The following is a 19,180-nucleotide window of genomic DNA, read 5'->3' as shown; positions in this document are numbered from 1 at the left end:
ACTGAGATAACAGGGATATGTAGCAGAGCTAGGTATGCGCTGGTACATTCTCAGTGATTGGTGAGGTGGGGATTATCAATATATGTCATATAAAGAATGGTGGAGAGATAGTACAGGTGTAGGACTGACATAAAATGGATATGTAGCAGAGCTAGGTATGCGCTGGTACATTCTCAGTGATTGGTGAGGTGGGGATTATCAATATATGTCATATAAAGAATGGTGAAGAGATAGGGTAATACACTGATATGTGGCCGAGTTCCATATAAGCTGGGTAATAGGTCAGTGATAATATCAGACACCGGGAAAGCTGGGTAATAAGTCTATAAGACTTATTACCCAGCTTTCCCGGTATCAGATATTATCACTGACTTATTACCCAGCTTTCCCGGTATCAGATATTATCACTGACTTATTACCCAGCTTTCCCGGTATCAGATATTATCACTGACTTATTACCCAGCTTTCCCGGTATCAGATATTATCACTGACTTCTGACTTATTACCCAGCTTTCCCGGTGTACAATATTATTACAGACTTATTACCCAGCTTTCCCGGTGTACAATATTATCACTGACTTATTACCCAGCTTTCCCGGTGTACAATATTATTGTACACTGGGAAAGCTGGGTAATAAGTCAGTGATAATATCTGATACCGGGAAAGCTGGGTAATATCACTGACTTATTACCCAGCTTTCCCGGTATCAGATATTATCACTGACTTATTACCCAGCTTTCCCGGTGTACAATAATATTGTACACCGGGAAAGCTGGGTAATAAGTCAGTGATAATATTGTACACCGGGAAAGCTGGGTAATAAGTCAGTGATAATATCTGATACCGGGAAAGCTGGGTAATAAGTCAGTGATAATATTGTACACCGGGAAAGCTGGGTAATAAGTCTGTAATAATATTGTACACCGGGAAAGCTGGGTAATAAGTCAGTGATAATATTGTACACCGGGAAAGCTGGGTAATAAGTCAGTGATAATATCTGATACCGGGAAAGCTGGGTAATAAGTCAGTGATAATATTGTACACCGGGAAAGCTGGGTAATAAGTCAGTGATAATATCTGATACCGGGAAAGCTGGGTAATAAGTCAGTGATAATATTGTACACCGGGAAAGCTGGGTAATAAGTCAGTGATAATATTGTACACCGGGAAAGCTGGGTAATAAGTCAGTTATAATATCAGACATCGGGAAAGCTGGGTAATAAGTCAGTGAATATATCTATCTATATCTAGCACAGATCATATGGCTACTAGCTAACATGCATTTGGGCTGTAGTGATTTATTGTTTTTGCTGCACAGAATGGGTTTGTAACACAGGTTTTATGTGTAAGTGTATTATAATGCAGGACAGCCACAAGTTACTCCATTAGTTCACTAGCATTGGTCAGTGGTCACTGAGTGATTCCCCAGCAGGGGGATGGGCTTTACATTACTCTGCAGGCTCCATGTGGATGACTCATCCACATGAACGAGCACGGACTGAGCTCTGAGGGTGAGTCATGAGGAGGCGTGGCCTTCACTCAACTGCCTGAGAAGCAGGAAGTTATCAGGACATCTACTGCTGGTAAGATTGAAACAGCAAAGTGGGACAACCCCTTTAATAAACCTCTAAGCTGGCAGTGGAGCCGCCGAAGTTATGAATTATTTTGGCGGATCCTCCGCCAGTTCTAAATGTAAGACAGCTTCCTTGCTGTCTTACATTTAGACCTTTTTCTATGCCTAAAACAGGCGTAGAAAATGGTAAATGAGATGGGCCTACCAGCCCTTCCCCGCCACGCCCACCTTTTTTAGACCTGGCGTGAGTGGGGAGAAGACGCAGATTGCAGCGCAACTAACTGTTGCCCTACAATCTGCACCTTAAATAAGCCTAATTTAGGCATATTTCAGCATGATAAATTATCTTTTAGTAGAACAGACATATGGATGCGGAAAGCACACGGATCAAAAAAGACAGAACATGTCCTATACTTGTCTGCAAAATGTGGCCTGCCAACCCATTGAAGACAAATGGTCCGCAAAAAATGTGGACCAGAAAATGGATACGGTCATGTGCAGGAGGGCTTAGAATAATAACTGAAGAGACCAATTATATGAGATGACACCTACTGTACTGTAAGTGATAAGAATATTGAGTCATTAAATTGAGTGATGCTATCATTCAAAATATGGACACGTTAATCCACAGAGTTTAGGGATATGGTTACAAGGCCAGAAATCCACTGCAATCTACAGCTTCATTCTGTACATGATACATAGTTACCACTGGGATCATGTTTATAATGTTTTGCAACTTTGTCTGCTGAACCCTCTCAAAATGCTATTAAGGGCTCTTTCACACTTGTGTTCTTTTGTTCCGGCATAGAGTTCCGTTGTCGGGGCTCTATGCCAGAAGAATCCTGATCAGGATTATCCCCATGCATTCTGAATGGAGAGAAATCCGTTCAGGATGCATCAGGATGTCTTCAGTTCAGGACCGGAGAAAATACCGCAGCATGCTGTGCTTTTTGCTCCGGCCAAAAATCCTGAACACTTGCCGAAAAGCCGGATCCGGAATTAATGCCCATTGAAAGGCATTCATCCGGATCCGGCCTTAAGCTAAATGTCGTTTCGGCGCATTGCCGGATCCGACGTTTAGCTTTTTCTGAATGGTTACCATGGCTGCCAGGACGCTAAAGTCCTGGCAGCCATGGTAAAGTGTAGTGGGGAGCGGGGGAGCAGTATACTTACCGTCCGTGCGGCTCCCAGGGCGCTCCAGAGTGACGTCAGGGCGCCCCACGCGCATGGATGACGTGATCGCATGGACACGTCATCCATGCGCATGATGTGCTCTGATGTCATTCTGGAGCGCCCCGGGAGCCGCACGGATGGTATGGTATCTGTCAGCAGACTTGTCCCTATGAAACTGGCTAACCTGTTGTAGGTGCGCTTGGCAGCTGAAGGCATCTGCGTTGGTCCCATGTTTATATGTACCCGCATTAGTGAGAAAATTAATTGACAGGGCCAGGCAGTGAAAACATGCCTGGCCCTGTCAATCAAAGGAAAATAATAGGCATTTGTGTAGGGCCTGCGGAAGGGGAAAATGCAGAATGCACACAGCAGGGATCCACGATTTGTGGACCGCAAAACGAATACAGTTGTGTGCGAGCCCCCTTAATGTTCCAGTATTCCCAGCGGTGCTCACCTCTCCAGTCAGCAGCTCAATGATCTTGGTGGTGAGATCTAGGATCTTCTCTTCATTCTTTCTTTCATGTGAGGGAGGTAAAGAAGCTGTAATATTGTCCTCTTCAGATCTCTTTATTGGTACATAGTCCTAAGTAAAAAGTGAACTACTGTTAGTATTGCTAGACTGCAGAGTAATGGTGAATACACCCAAGCTAACACAAATGTCTGCTCAGGAGCTGAGCGGGCGCATTGCCGAAAGGTGCCTATTGTTTTACACTAGACATCCTCTGGCAGTGTCTGTGATTGGAGGCAACTAACACCGATCAAGGACATTTGAACCCTCAGATTCAGTGTTCAATTGTGACCACAAAATCAGAAATGTTATTTATTGAGCTGTGACCAGAAGGACTTTAGAATTACACAGTGACCGTAAACTGTCGCAGTCTTTGGTATAAGCAATCTAATGATCACATGCATTAAAGGGGTATTCTCATCTCAGACAGACAATGGGGGTGTTCTGCCAAATCTCTATACATTGCGAAATGTCTATACTGGAAGTGACGCGGCCGCACAGAAATCAGCTGGAGGAGGGTGTGCGCTGCGCACGCGCACATCCACCGGCTTAGCAAAGAATTATTGCAGCGCCACGATAGAAGTACACCGCGCGTGCGCACTTAGGGGTATAGAGATTTTGCAGCGCTAAATGTTTCATCAGATCTCCCTACCCCTGAGTGCACCGGCGCCCACAAATCATCAGTTGCAGTTCAGCTCTACTATGTGGCGAGCTCGGTATTCAGCACTCAGCTCTGAGGTAAGGATGAACTGCAACTGATGATTTGTGGGCGCGTGCGCACTCAGGGGTAGGGAGATCTGATGAAACATTTTGTGCTGCAAAATCTCCATACACCTAAGTGCGCACGCGTGGTGTACGAAGTACTTCTATCACGGCGCTGCAATAATTATTTGCTAAGCCGGTGGATGTGCAGTTACGCAGTGTCGCGCACACCCTCCTCCAATTGATTCCTGTGCGGCTGCGTCACTTCCGGTATAGACTTTTTGCAAGGTATTGAGATTTGGCAGAAAAGGGGCATATCGCTATATCGATAGGTGCGGGTCCCAGAGGTGACCTATCCTGTAAACGGAGCCGGCAAAATCCCGGAGGGCGCACTTCGCATGCGCGGCTGCCCTCCATTCGTTTCTATGAGGCCTATTTCTGTCTGCCCCACAGAAATAAATGGGAGTGGTGGCCACACAAGCACGGTACACTCCCATTCATTTCTATAGGGATTTGGAAAATAGCTGAGCGCGCCGCTTGGCTATTTTCTGCAGGCCAATAGGAAGGCATGGTGGTGGCTGGACCCAGCCCCGCTGGCCACCACTTTGCCAGCCTCGTGTTAGGCTTCGTTTTAGAGATAGGTGCAGGTCCTAGAGGTGGGACCTGCACCTATCAGACAATGGGGGCATATCTTAGCGATATGCCCCCATTGTCAGAGATTGGAATATCCCTTTAGGTCCTGTAGAAGCACTAAAAATACAGTTACAAAATTCAAAATAAAAAAGGTTTAAAAAAAAAATAAAAATAAAATTCATATAATCTGTTTCCCCATTTTACTTATGAAAATAAATACAAAAAAATAAAAAAACATCATTGGTGTTGCCAAGTCTTAAAATGCCTGAATTATTACTACATACAAGTATTTATCCCACACAGTGAACATCTTAACTACTCCAATGACTGTTTTGTGGTAATTTCTCCTCCCCAAAATATAGTATAAAATGTGATCAAAATGTCAAAATGCTATGAGTAATATCTACAGCTCCCTACACACCAACCACTCTAGGCGGTCTTTAGGCCACAACTGGTGTAATTCCTTCTGTACCTCTACCCTCCAGTGGCACAGTGCCTGACGAAAGCTAAATTATCGACAGAAAATGTTTGCACAAAGAGACGCATTTCACGTCTACTGAATGAAAATAAAAATATAATCAACTTTCACAAATACTTTTGCTGTGATTTTACTACATAACATCTACAGCTCGCCAGAGCCTCCTCACAGCGGAAATATAAAAAAAAGTTATGAGTGTCAGAGTTGGCAATGCAAAGATTTTTTTTTTTAATTCAAAGTTTTTTTTTTTTTTTTAAGTAGTAACGCATGAGATAAACGATATGAATTTGGTATTGTTGTAATTGTACTCACCTGCAGGAAATAAAGAGGACCTTTCACCGCTCCTGACATGACTGGTTTAATAGCTTCATGTTTTCCCCATGTAATGACAATTCTGGAGGCTCTACTCTTATGTCCGTATGTTGTGCCATTCCTTTATTATTTCTACCAGAAGTTATGGATGATTGCTAGCAGTCGGCAGTAAGGGTACAGAGGGGAGGTAACCAGTTGGGGGTGTACCTGCATAGCCTGACAATGGCAGCACTGATTGGATGGAGTGAGTCTGTGCAGGTACCCCTCCCCCAACTGGGTACCTCCCCTCTGTACCCTTACTGCAGACTGCTAGCAATTCATCCATAACTTCTAGTAGAAATAACACAGGAATGGTACAACATACAGACATAAGAGTAGAGCCTCCAGAATTGTTATTACATGGGAAATGCATGAAGCTATTAAACCAGGCATGTCAGGAGTGGTGAAAGGTCCTCTTTAAGCCTTAAAGGAGTATTACCATCACAGACAATGGGGGCATATCACTAGGATATGCCCCCATTGTCTGATAGGTGACCTCGGGGACCCACACCTACGCCGAGAACGTAGCGGAGACAGCAGTGGCTGGAGGACCCCGGGTTTCCGACAAGCAATCTCCCTATACAAGTGAATGGGAGCGCACCACGCTTGCTCGCCCACCGCTTCCATTCATTTCTATGGGGCCAAGAGAATTAGCTGAGCCAGCGCTCGGCTATTTTCGGCGGCCCTATAGAAATGAATGAAGGGTGGCTGCGCATGCGCAGTGTGCCCTCCACCACCTTTCCCCGCTCCGTTCTTGGTGTAGGTCTCAGGAGTGGGACCCGCACTTATCAGACAATGGGGGCATATCCTAACAATATGACCCCATTGTCTGTGATGGGAAAATTCCTTTAAGGCTAGGGCTACATTTGTCACGCAACATTTTTTATGGCATCATTACAAATAGTGTTCAAAACTTTGGAATACTACTGTACGGAGATGCATCTCCGTACAGTATTAGAATGTATGGGCTCCGATGGGTCGAGGTAAGTTATTTGCGGTAACTCGGTACTGAAGCAGAGTTCGGTTTCAAGTTTTAAAGTGGTTTTCCAGTTATTCAACGAAGTCACGCGCGTTTTCGCAAATAACTTACTTCGGCTCATCGGAGCCCATACATTCTAATACTGTATGGAGATTAATCTACATACAGTATTATTCCGAAGTTCTGAACTAAGCCACTTTGGATGAAGCATCCTAAGCTCGCTTCGCTACAACACTACTTACAAATACCTCATATGGAATACTAAATGGTTCCGCTAAGAACAAGCCCTCATACGGCTATGTGAAGTGAAAAGGTAGGACTTTGGGAAGACAGAAAGAAACGATGAAAAAATTGTAATATGGAACATAGCTGCATCGGGAAGGGATTAAAGAAAACTTGCCATTCTGCCATGTTTGATTATAATATTAATAATACATTTTTTGTCTGATCAAATGTTATGAGGGTGGAGCCCACAGACTTGACCAATCGTGTGTACTGTTGTTCAGCAGTGAATATCAAATCAGATGACAGGCTTCTCCACCTTCAGGGAGGCCAGTACCAAATAACCCCAAATCGTTTGATTGACCTCAAAAGGGTTTGCCTGGATTTTTATACCGATGATCTATCCTCTGGATAGGTTATCAGTATCTGATCGGTGGGGGTCTGAAACCCTGGACCCCTAACGATCAGCTGTTTTGAGAAGGCACTGGAGCTCCTGTGAGCGCCACTGCTTTCTCGCAGCTAACCAAGCACAGCGCCATTCCCCATTCACTTGCCCACACAAGCTCCGCTGCCTTCTCAAACAGCTGATCAGCGGAAGTACAGAGTGACCCTCACCGATCAGATACTGACGACCTATCCTGAACTAGGTCATCCGTATTCAAAACTCGGAAAACCCCTACAAAGAGTTTATCCAACCCCTATAATGACCCTCCCAATGCCTGGGACCCTTGTATACATTATACTTGCCTGCTCCCCAGCACCTGTGTCTCTCTGGATCCCTGCACGACCACTGCTGCATCACCCGCGATGCTAGAGAGGCTGTTTACTGTCACGGAGTGCTATTGGCTGCTCCTCTCGTCGCTGGGTGTTTTCGATCCGAGTGACGGGGAGATACAGCCGTGGCCGTGCAGGGATCCGAAGCAACGCGGATGCCAGGGAGCAAGTATAATGTATACGAAGGGCCCGGGCATTGGGGGGGGGGGGGGGGGGAATCATTCTAGGGTTGGAACCTTGGTTAAGGAACCTAACAGAATAGATGTTAATAAAAGAGAGAACAGTGATGTCATGGGAACAACTCATTCCCAGAATCCCTCACCTCTCCAGTCAATAAGTAGATGATCTTCAGGGTAAGGCTTAAGATTTTCCCAGTCATATGACTTCTGTCCACTTCCATTATGTCACTCCAATCGTGTACTTATTCAGTGTCCACTTATAGCCGATCCATCAGATGATCTCAGCCTACAGAACCCAGACTGGGACCTGAAACAAGCAGACACGACACGTTACACAGCGTTGACCCAATGACCCTACTACTGCTCAGGCACTAAAAGCATGCCCACCCCAGTGCTGGGCCTTGACACTCCGGACACACGGCTCTGGTGTTTGTACCCCCATTCACATCCTGTGACCCATAGGCCAATTTTGTCATCTCTTGTGAGGTAACAATGCAGTTCCCCCTGAGGGGCGAATACTTGCAACAGAAATTGGGCCAAGCAGGACAGGTGTCCTTTCTCTAAGGGCCTTATAGTATGATCTGGCTCTATGGGGTGTACACCTCTGACCCCATTAATTATACCTGTACTAGTTTACACACATAATGCATTTATATTTACCACTCAAAGGGGTTATCCTACGACTAATGTAAAAAAAAAAAATGGGTCCAGAGATCTCCACATTCATTGTTCTGCAAGATTTATATCAGGCTGACAGCTCATGGGGAGTGTCCTTTCTGCTACAGCTCAGGGGCGTAATAAGAAAAGAACAAACAGCAGGTGGCGCTGTACTAGGGCTTTTTTTTTTTTTTTTTTTACAAAAATCACAGCAGATGTGTTTTTCTTTTCTTTTGTTTCAAAATTGAAGCATAGTAACATACGGCAATACGTGTAAACGTTTTCGGCTATGCAAAGCCTTCCTCAGACACTGTGCCGCAGAGTGATGTGGATATGGTGAAAAAATTGTGATAATTGTGCCAGTAGAAACGGAGCTATGCTCCAAATACACCAATAATGGGTGTTTCAAACCAGTCTTTATTTTGACTATTTATTTTTAATATGGGGAAAGGGTAGTGATTAGAATTTTTATATCCTTTTATAAATAATATTTGAAAACTTTTTTTTTAAGTCCTCCCAGGGGAATTGTCTGATAATTTCTCCCATAGACAGCATTACATCAGTGTAATTCAGTAGATTCCATAACTCTAAGGCTCCATTCACATGTCTGCAATTTTTTTCCGCATTTTGCGGAACGGAATTGCGGACCCATTCATTTCTATGGGGCAGCACGATGCGGATGTGTTGAATGTTGTGGATGTGTGAATGGAGCCTGAGGGTTACACAGCATTGTAAATCAGTATAATGCTGCGCCATCCTCTCAGAGGAGTGGAGGCCAAAATGGGACATCTCACTCACAAGCTGTAAATTTATCACATTCAACTGGCTCGTGTGTATCGGGCCTAAGGCTCCACTATTATACATTGACCGAACTCTTGGGAGCTTTTTGGGGGCATTTATTTATTATTGTGTGGAACTTATTTCTGGCTAAAACCATTTTTCCATTTGGTCTTTATTAGAAATTTCCCACTCTTGGGGGCGTGGCCTGACCGAGCTCTATGGCGGCTGCTTGAGTGCGGAGCTCCCGCTACTAGTTTTCACTACAGCCTGTTTTAAAAGCACTACCCGCGAGCAGCGATGAAAATTCAGCCTAAAGATCCTCCCAGAGTCTCGTCTGATCACAAGAGAGACTCGTCTCAGCATTCAGACATGGAGAAATATCTCCAGAAGCAAGCTTCCCAGACGCCGGCTCGTACAAGCAAAATGGCGCTGAAGCGGAATGAGGAGGAAGGAGCTCATGGAGGCCAGAGCCTGGATACACTGCAAGCTGACACAGCAGAGGTGAGCGAACCGCAAGTGGGAAGTGAATCGACAGCGCTTACCCGAGATTTCTTAGAGAAGGCACTTTGTAGAGCACTGGCCCCGATCGCTGCTGACTTGGCAACTATAAAGGCAGACGTCCGCCATATTGGGGACAGGGTCGAGTCCCTTGAGACGGTGCAAGATTCCATGTTGACCTTTAATGCGGCAGTTAGAGAATCGTTAGGGGCTCATAACAGGGCCATGAACAGCCTGCTCTCACAAATGGAGGATCAAGAAAATAGGAATCGCCGTAGAAACATACGAATAAGAGGGCTTCCAGAAGCTGAAGAGAAGGAAGATCTGATGAATGTAATGGGCCTACTATTTACCTCACTTCTGGGTCCAGAGAGGGCTAAGGATGTCACTGTGGAGAGAGTGCACAGAGCACTTAGGCCAAAGCCTAGTCCTTCCGAAAACCCGAGGGACATTATATGTGGTATTTTGAGCTTTAGAGACACAGAAGAAGTGTTGAAGAAAGCGAGAGAAAAGAAAGAGATTCACCTACTGGGGAGAAGCGTGCAAATTTATCAAGATCTTGCTGCCTCTACGCTTCAGAAGAGAAGAATCTTGAAACCACTCACGGATCTCCTCCGTTCCTCCAAGATCCCTTACAGGTGGCTATTCCCGTTTGGCATCCTGATCACTGCCGGGAATCGCAGGTTCACTGTCCGTACTCCCACTGATTTACCACCAGTCTGGGAAATGCTGGACCTTACACCGATAGATGTTCCATCCTGGTTACCAGTACCTCCAGAAGAAGATTTACCTCCTTTGCCACAGGCCTCAACATGGCTGAAGCAGAAACAACAGCGTAGTGTCCGAGGTAGAAGAGGAGCAAGCAGAGGGACAGACGCCTGAGACTGGACAGTCATTTAATTATTGGCGGTGTCGTCCAGGCGTACCCGTCAACCTGTCAGGGTATCTTTTTGCTTTTGCTTTAATTTAACTCCTCAGGGTTTGCATATTCACTTTGTATATGATCAGTGAGATTCACATTACTGTTTTCGCATATTTGTATGCTGTTTATGCTATTCAGCATGTTACATATGTTCAGGTTGATAGGTCCAATGCCGAACATCTACTAATTAATACTCGTGTACATGTAGTAATGGGTAGTCTATTAGCTTTACTTAATATTCATTGGGCTGTAGTCGAAACCTAGGCCGATCAGGAAATATTTATGGAAAATGTTCTCCCCCCCCCCCATAAAGAAAGATGCATGGGGGTTTTTAGTGTCACCCCCTTTATGCATAATTTGCATTAAGTTATATAGTTTTTTGTTTTTGCTCCATATCTATCTCCATCTCCTGGTATTGCTGGTAATTGCAAGGCTGCTTTACTTACCACTGACATAACAATGGCACCGTTAATACTTAATGTCGCCACCTATAACGTGCATGGCTGCAATAACCCCGTTAAAAGAAGTCATATTTTTAGGACTATTAAAAAAGAATCCATAGATATCATTATGTTACAGGAGACACATTTCGCAGCTCACCATATACCGAACCTGGGTAACTCATCTTTTCACTACTGGCACCATTCCTGTTCAAATACATCTTCAGTGAGAGGGGTTAGTATCGGACTTAAGAAGAGTGTCCCATTTACCTTCCATTCGCAACTAGTGGATCCAGAGGGTAGGTACTTATTGGTCAACTGTGAGATAGGTCATACTAAAGTTACCTTATGTAACATATACGCACCAAATAATAAAACAGTTCATTGGTTGCTGGAAACCCTAGATAAGATAGCTGCCTTTGCCTTTGGTTGGCTGCTAATTGGAGGCGATTTTAATTTGACCCTAAATCCCTTACTAGACTCCTCAAGGGGGAAAACGGCTGTATCATTCAGGGCACTGAAGGCACTTCACACACGTATGAGGGATATCCATATTGTAGATGTCTGGAGATCTGTACATGGGGATAGGAGAGATTTCACTTTTTATTCGAACCCTCACAGGTCTTATCAGAGGTTGGACTACCTTATGATACAAGAGAACTATCTAGATTTGGTACGGTCAGCTGCGATAGATTGTATAACTGTCTCAGATCACGCGATGGTTCATTGCGCCATGCAGTTCCCGAGTCTGAGCAGCAGGGAATGGTCTTGGAGGCTGAATCACACATTATTGGATACTCAATCAAAAGTGGATAGGATCTCGCAGAAATTGCAGGAGTATTTTGAAGTGAATGTAAATACTGCAACTACGCCTGCAATCACATGGGAAGCTCATAAAGCAGTCATTAGGGGGGAATTCATAGCCCTGGGATCCCATGTGAAAAAGGAGAGAACAAAAAAGATGCAGGATTTATTGACCCGCATTTCCCTACTTGAAAGAACACACAAGCAATCCCTAGCGCTCAAGGACCACAAGCAGTTAGTGGAACTTAGACAAGAACTCAAATCATTACTTAATATTAAGGCTGCTAAGGCGTTCTTAAGAGCTAAACATAAACACTATATTCATGGTAACAGGGGTAGTAAAGTAATGTCCGCCATGATTAAAAAACGAACCGAACAAACATATATTAAACAAATGAGGACACCAGAGGGACAGACTACTACGGATGTTTCAGAGATATCAAAAATTTTCACAGAATATTATCAGGGGCTTTATAACTTGCGGAAGGAAGAAAATAGTGAGGAATTACGGGCTAGACAAGATAAGATTTCCTCTTATTTACAGGACTTACAACTACCGGTACTGACAGAGGTAGAGAAAGAGAGCTTAGTCGCCCCAATATCCCTTGGGGATATTCGCAAAGTTCTTAAGTCGGTCCCAAATGGGAAAAGCCCGGGTCCTGACGGATTGACTATAGCTTATTATAAAAAATTCCTCCCAATTTTAGGACCACAGATGGAGTCGTTCTTCAACTCTCTATTAAATGGTTCCCCCCTTCCCAAGCAATCATTAGAGGCCCATATAACGATTCTGCCGAAACAGGGTAAAGATCCCAACTTACCTTCCAGTTATCGCCCAATCTCTTTGCTCAATGCTGATATCAAGCTTTGGGCGAAGATTCTAGCTCACAGAACTTCATCCTTTCTGGTAAATTTGATCTCGCAGGAGCAGTCTGGTTTTGTGGGGGGAAGGGAGTGTAGGGATAGCACACTCCGAGTTATTCTAGCTCAACAATATGCCTTATCTCATGGTAAAAAAATTACTTTATTAAGTACTGACGCTGAAAAAGCGTTTGATAGGGTGGACTGGCAATTTATGACAGCCACCCTTGACAAGTTTGGCTTCCCACCTCAATTTGTTGCGGCTGTGCTGTCCCTATACTCCTCCCCTACGGCGAGGATTCAGGTTAATGGGAATCTCACCTCTCCTTTTATTATCAGAAATGGGACCAGGCAGGGATGTCCGCTATCCCCCACTCTATTCATTTTGTGTTTAGAGACCTTCTTACAAGCTATCCGACAAGATGAAAACATTCAGGGACTTAGAGTAGGTTCTCAAATGCATACGGTTGCAGCCTTCGCTGATGACATGCTTCTTTTGCTTTCTAACCCGACTGTGGCTTTCCCTGCGCTTCTGGAGCAATTGGAGCACTTTGGGGCGCTATCCAATTTTAAAATTAATTTAGCTAAGTGTGTGGCCTTAGGAGTTAATACCCCACAGTTGACCATATCTCATCTCAAAGCCAATTACCCGTTCCAATGGCGGTCAGACCATATCACCTATTTGGGAGTCCAAATAACTAAAAACCCAGAACAACTTTTTTCCCAGAATTACCCCAGCTTATTAGATGACCTTAAAAAGCAACTAAAAGATCTCAAGATACCTTTCCTAACATGGCTGGGAAGAAAGAACGTTATTAAAACATATATTCTACCCAAACTATTATATTTAATGCAGGCCTTGCCAGTAGCTTTACCCCGTCAATTTTTGGGACAGATTAGGAGAACCTTCTCCTATTTTGTATGGAACCAAGCCAAACCCAGAATTGCTTATAGGAGATTAGTTCTACCAAGACATAAAGGTGGTTTTGGTTTACCAGACGTAAGTGGATATTATAAGGCCATACAATTGAGACTCCACTCTGAATTAATAAACCCTAAAATTAACAAGCTAGGATGTCAGATAGCGAGGAAACAATTAGGAGCCAAGGGTCTAGCTATGTTATGGACAGTAGGCAGGGTAATGACACATAAAGAAAATGTACCTGCTACATTAATGGGTGTCTTTGACTCATGGAATAAGTTATCCCCATTTCTGTATCCCTCCAGAATGATCTCTCCCATGACTCCTATTAGACTTTTGCCTTATCTAATTACGGATGGATATAAAGACGACATGGGATTGTGGGAAGCCTTGGGAGATATAGCAATAGGTGATTTACTAACACATCGTCAAATTCCAGAAGTAGCACTTTTAAAAGAATCCTTTCATAGGGTTCCTTGGTCCTTGTCACATGTCTCACAGTTTACCAAGATTTGTAAGAGTTACCTAGATATCACTCAGGGAAACTATATCCCTACATGGTATGATGCAATTTGGAGTCAGTCAATACGTAGTAAGGGTATGATCTCTCGTCTGTACAACAAAATCCTAGAATTTAATCCTGACTCCAAACCGCTGTTTGTAGAGCAATGGGCCACAGAGATAGGAGTTCCTATTGATGACAAAACATCTGAGAAAATACTCACCCATACTCATGGATTTTCCAGGTGCATAAAAATACAAGAAAACTCCTTTAAGATTGTTACCAGGTGGTATAAGACCCCTGATAAACTACATAAATTCTCTCCCTCCGTATCCGCAGAATGCTGGAGATGTGGGGCTGCTAGAGGTACTATGTTTCACATATGGTGGTCCTGCCCACTAATAAAGGTCTTTTGGGATAAGGTGTCCAGTGGAGTACAAAAAATTTGCAAGATAGGGGCTCCTATCACTCCACTGGTAGCCATCCTTAATGTTCCAGACTGCAATTACAAGTTAAAGGCACATTCTCTTCCAGCACACCTGATCTCAGCAGCTAAATTGTTGATCCCAAAATATTGGCTGGCCAAGGAAGCCCCTAATATACAAGAATGGAAGTATAAAGTTCAAGAATTGTGCCAACTTGAGGAATTAACGAGCTGGGAATCATTGTCCCATGACAAATTCCTCGCTACTTGGGGAAAGTGGAAAGAATGGTACAAAACCTCATCTGATGGAGAATAGGTAGGAATATACCCCAAAAGAGCTCTAGAGCGGTAGAACTCCAACATAGGCCTTATGGAAGTTATAGAAGCAGTGAGGGACTAGCATGCTCACATCCTCAATATGGGATAGTTAGATCTCTGCAATGGGGGTTAGAGAATAGACTATTACTAATGAGGTCTTTTTTCCATGAACTGGGGTGGAAAGAACTTGATGGAATTAGGTTGTCATTCGCTTTTTATACCTAATTGTATTGTGTCCTTGCATGTATACTCAATTATTGACTCAAATGACCAGTGATTATACGTCTTACTTATGGAGCAGTTAAGATGTTGTTCTATTGTTTTGTATTGCAATTTTTTTTTTGGGAAAAATAAAGATTTGAAAAAAAAAAAAAAAAAAAAAAATTTCCCACTCTTTGTCCTCTGCAGCCTGGATATTTTCATATATTTTGCAGCCTCCTCTGTCTCCAGCATCAAACCTTACTACATTATATAATTTCTGTGATTGCATTCTGACTCCTATCTGTGACCCCCACCCTATGTTTACATCCCAGCGCAAGACTCATGTGTCTGCCTCTCCTCCTGCTCGCAGCTCGAACATCACAGATCCAAGCCTGCTTGTAGCCCTGAAGGAAAAACCCCACCCATAGACACAGCATCATGGCTGACATCACATCTACAGGGCAGGGTCCAGAAGAATGGGCAGTACCCACACAGACAAGGTTATTGTCTACAGGGCAGAGCCTTACAACCCTTGCAACGCCTTAGATGTAGACGTGATGTCATCGGGACAGGAAAGCAACACAGCAGCAAATGTCCTGTGACCACGATCCCGTTATGCAGGGGAGTCCTCTCTTACATAATGGAAACGGGACGGATTTGTTAAGCAGCCCATAGACTTCTATTATGAAGGAATGCCTCTAAAGGCATTCTGTCACAGAATTGCGTTATGATCCGTGGGAACGGAATCCATAACGCAATTCCCCTTTTACCAACAAACGAAGTGTGAACGAATTTCTAGTTCTCATGCATTCTGAATGGAAAGAGATCTGTTCAGGATGCATCAGGATGTCTTCTGTTCCGTCAGCATTACGTTTTGTGTCCAGTCAAAAAAACGGATCCGGCACTGAAAACAAAAGCCTAAAAAAAACGGATCTGTTTTGATTTCACACAACTGCATTCTAACTGGAACGGACGCATCCCGAGGTGTAAAATCAAAACGGATCAGAAGTGTCATTTTAACATCTTAGATGATTACAGTCACCGGGAAGTGATATTATAGTGTCCCCTCCCCGCAGAGAGCGGAGATGCATATGGTAGTATTAGTCTGCATTACCTGGGCCTCTAGCAATAAGGCCGTCAGTAACTCACCCACCCGATAATTATATACAGCAAAAACTGGAAGGTCTCTTTTCATGTGAATAACAAAAAAATCACAACAACAAAAATAATTTCCAATATGTAAATTCAATATAGATTTATTTTGGCTTGTACTTTCCTCTTCTTTTTCCTATACAAAGAAGAATTACTAGGACCTAATATGTCCTACAATCTGATTCTGAAGAAGTGCTCCAGTCTCTTAGCAGTTATCTATTCTCTCTCGGCCCTACAGCCGACCTATATGGCTGCATACTGAAAGGGGAAGGAGTCCAGCTTCCAAATCCTCGTGGTAACTTTATTGATTCAGTGCATTAAAAACCAAAGACAATCCACGTCTACGCGTTTCGGATTCTGTAGTATTGATCCTTATTCATGACAAGGAAAGGACTGTATGAACCAGGTTCAAGAGCTTCTTCCTATGATCTCCACCCCTGGCTGGAGGGTTAACTCTTTCTAGACCTTGAACTTGCATACCTCTGGTGTCACCTCCATGGACTGCCGCATAGTGTGAACGAGCTGCAGAGACATTTCTGGTCAAAACTTGCGGAACATCAGAAATGAGTCTGCAGATTCCATTTTTTTAACTATTGATAGTGCAGCCGACATATTGGAGATGACACAGGGTACAAGCGATGCAATATACCGCATGCGTGGGACTAGCAATTGGCAGTTGAGAAAATATGGTCGCCAATTTGCATAACAGTACAACACGTACATATTTTGTGACCACATTTGGCTGCATACAGGTCGGGGGGAGCCCGTCTGGGACCCCCCCTCTTCATTATCAGGTAACTTTGACACTCGCGTTTTGTGCGGATCAGTCATGGATGGATCCATTCAGATAATACAACCACCTGCATCCGTTCAGAACGGATCCATTTGTATTATCTGTAAAATTGACAAGACGGATCGGTCATGAACTCCATTGAAAGTCAATGGAGGACGGATCCGTTTTCTACTGTGGCAGATTGTGTTATAGAAAACTGATCCATCCCTATTGACTTACATTGTGTGTCAGGAAGGATCAGTTTGGCTCAGTTTCATCAGACGGACACCAAAACGCTGCAAGCGGAATATTGATGCATTCTGAGCGGATCCTTTTCCATTCAGAATGCATTAGGGCAAAACTGATCCGTTTTGGACCGCTTGTGAGAGCCCTGAACGGATATCACAAACGGAGAGCCAAAACGCCAGTGTGAAAGTAGCCTAAGACTTGCACTTATTAGGCATAAATGTTTGAGCTGTCAGTGACCCTTCAAAGAAGTTGTTTCAACAAGAGAACCCCTATTAGGTGACGTGGGGGTAGTTCCCAGCTTTGGACACATTCGCTATGAAGCAGGGTAGCCAGCTGCTAATAGAATAACTCCCACATGGCTGGCATGTAATACGTTTTCCGGGAGTTTAAGAGGTGAAATCCCCGCTATCATCTGAATTCCAGGATAGATTCATGTAATAAGGAGCTGTATGGATTAGACGCCCCCTGAACAACGAGGCCCACAGGGATTACATCTGATCTTGGGTTGTGCCCAATAAGCATAGAGCCATCAAGTGGGCACACCACCCATCGGTCTCTCCTCAAATATTGTCTGTGCCACAATCCCACTAGGGCCCTTTTTTCACTCCATACTTATCCATTAGCTCCAATTACTACTGTAACTCACAGAAAAATACACGTCACCTTTTACGTCACCCCCTTTAATCCAGTGGGAAGCAATGGCACAACCTAGTGACTGGATTCTGCTCGTGGGTTTGGGGGCATCTCCTTTGGTACGTTATACCATATTTATCTGCTGTGCCTTATATAACAGGGGGACCAGGTGGCAATGTCATAGGGGGTCCACCGCCTGAAATCTATAGCACTTCTGAAGAAGCCCAGCAAATGGCAGTTACATTTCCAAGCTGACACTTTGCTGCTGGGTGTCTTAAAGGGCCCACAGTTCTTTACAAAACATGACATGTAAGAAGGTAAGGAAAAGTGCAAGTCCCCTTTAAGGGCAAGCCTTCACATAAGGTGTGGACAGATACGTCTAATGGAATATGGTCTGGGAGCGTCAATACCGCAGGTCACAGCAAACAGCCGCACTGCCCCTTACCCTGAGCGGAACGCGTCCCCTGCAGTCAACACCATGACACCCTGGAAAAGCAGCATCACCACAACCCCATTGTGACGTCACGTAAGCGCCGCGACAGCGTCTGCACATGCGCAATTAGAACCCATGGAAAGCACCCTGCCCCGTGCTACACGTCCAGGTAGTAGAGGTGAGGGAGTCTGGCCGTCCTCAGGCAACATCCCTCACACCGTGTTTCTGTCCAGAGTAACAATACCCTTGTACTGGACAATGTAGTATAAACGTTATATTATTAAATCCATGTATCTTTGGTGCGCAGTAAAGGCGATGGGGCAGTTGTGTAGAGGAGCGTTTATTTCTGAAGTGTTGGAGCAATCTCTCTCCTGACGTGCCCTACCTTCATGCTACAAAGGCCATGACTTATTGTACACCTTTGGGGGCCTTTTTTTAAAATGAATATTACTAGGGATGAGCGAATCGACTTTGGATAAAACATCCGAGGTCAGTTCGCATAAACCTTCGTTTGAACCCTGTACGGAGCGAGCGCTCTGTACAGTATTAGAATGTATTGGCTCCTATGAGCCGAAGTTATTAATGGCTTCATAAATTTATTTCTACCGTAAAAAAACGTTTCCAATCGTTCCAAGGTACCACAAAGTAATATCTTCGGCTGATCGGAGCCAGTACATTCTAATACTGTACGGAGTGTTCGCTCCGTACAGTACTCAAACAAAGCTTTATGCGAATCGACTTCAGATGTTTCATCCAAAGTCGATTCGCTCATCCCTAATTATTACATTTGTACTCATTTTGAGCTAAATATTTTTAAAGGGTTTCTGTCAGCAGAATGAACCCTATTAAACTGGCTGACATTAGCGATGTACAATGTCAGCAGACCCTAACTCTCCTAATCTTATGCTTATGGGTGCCCCGGTTACTGCACAATTTTCACTTTAATATGCTAATTAGCCTCTAGGAGCAGGGGTGGGTGTGGGGGGTGTTGCTCCTGTTCCTAGAGGCTCCGTTCTTCCTCCCCAAGTCACGCCCTGCC

At 44.2% G+C, this 19,180-nt stretch overlaps 1 protein-coding gene across 2 annotated transcripts in view; it reads right to left on the bottom strand.

Moving 5' to 3' along the window:
- The window catches only part of LOC122939807 (zinc finger protein 287-like), a 48,858-nt gene extending 30,619 nt beyond the window's left edge, over nucleotides 1-18,239 (bottom strand). For both annotated transcript variants that reach the window (XM_044295971.1, XM_044295972.1), the window contains exons 1-3: nucleotides 18,154-18,239; nucleotides 7,717-7,880; nucleotides 3,202-3,330 (exon numbers count right to left, since the gene is read on the bottom strand). In XM_044295971.1, the coding sequence (XP_044151906.1) occupies nucleotides 3,202-3,330; nucleotides 7,717-7,794 (207 nt within the window). In that variant the 5' untranslated portion in view covers nucleotides 7,795-7,880; nucleotides 18,154-18,239. The remainder of the gene's footprint in view (nucleotides 1-3,201; nucleotides 3,331-7,716; nucleotides 7,881-18,153) is intronic.
- Between the last annotated feature and the right edge of the window lie 941 nt (nucleotides 18,240-19,180).

Source organism: Bufo gargarizans, chromosome 6, assembly GCF_014858855.1.
Source record: "Bufo gargarizans isolate SCDJY-AF-19 chromosome 6, ASM1485885v1, whole genome shotgun sequence".
Lineage (NCBI taxonomy): Eukaryota > Metazoa > Chordata > Amphibia > Anura > Bufonidae > Bufo > Bufo gargarizans.
This window is presented reverse-complemented; position numbering and strand designations above follow the sequence as displayed.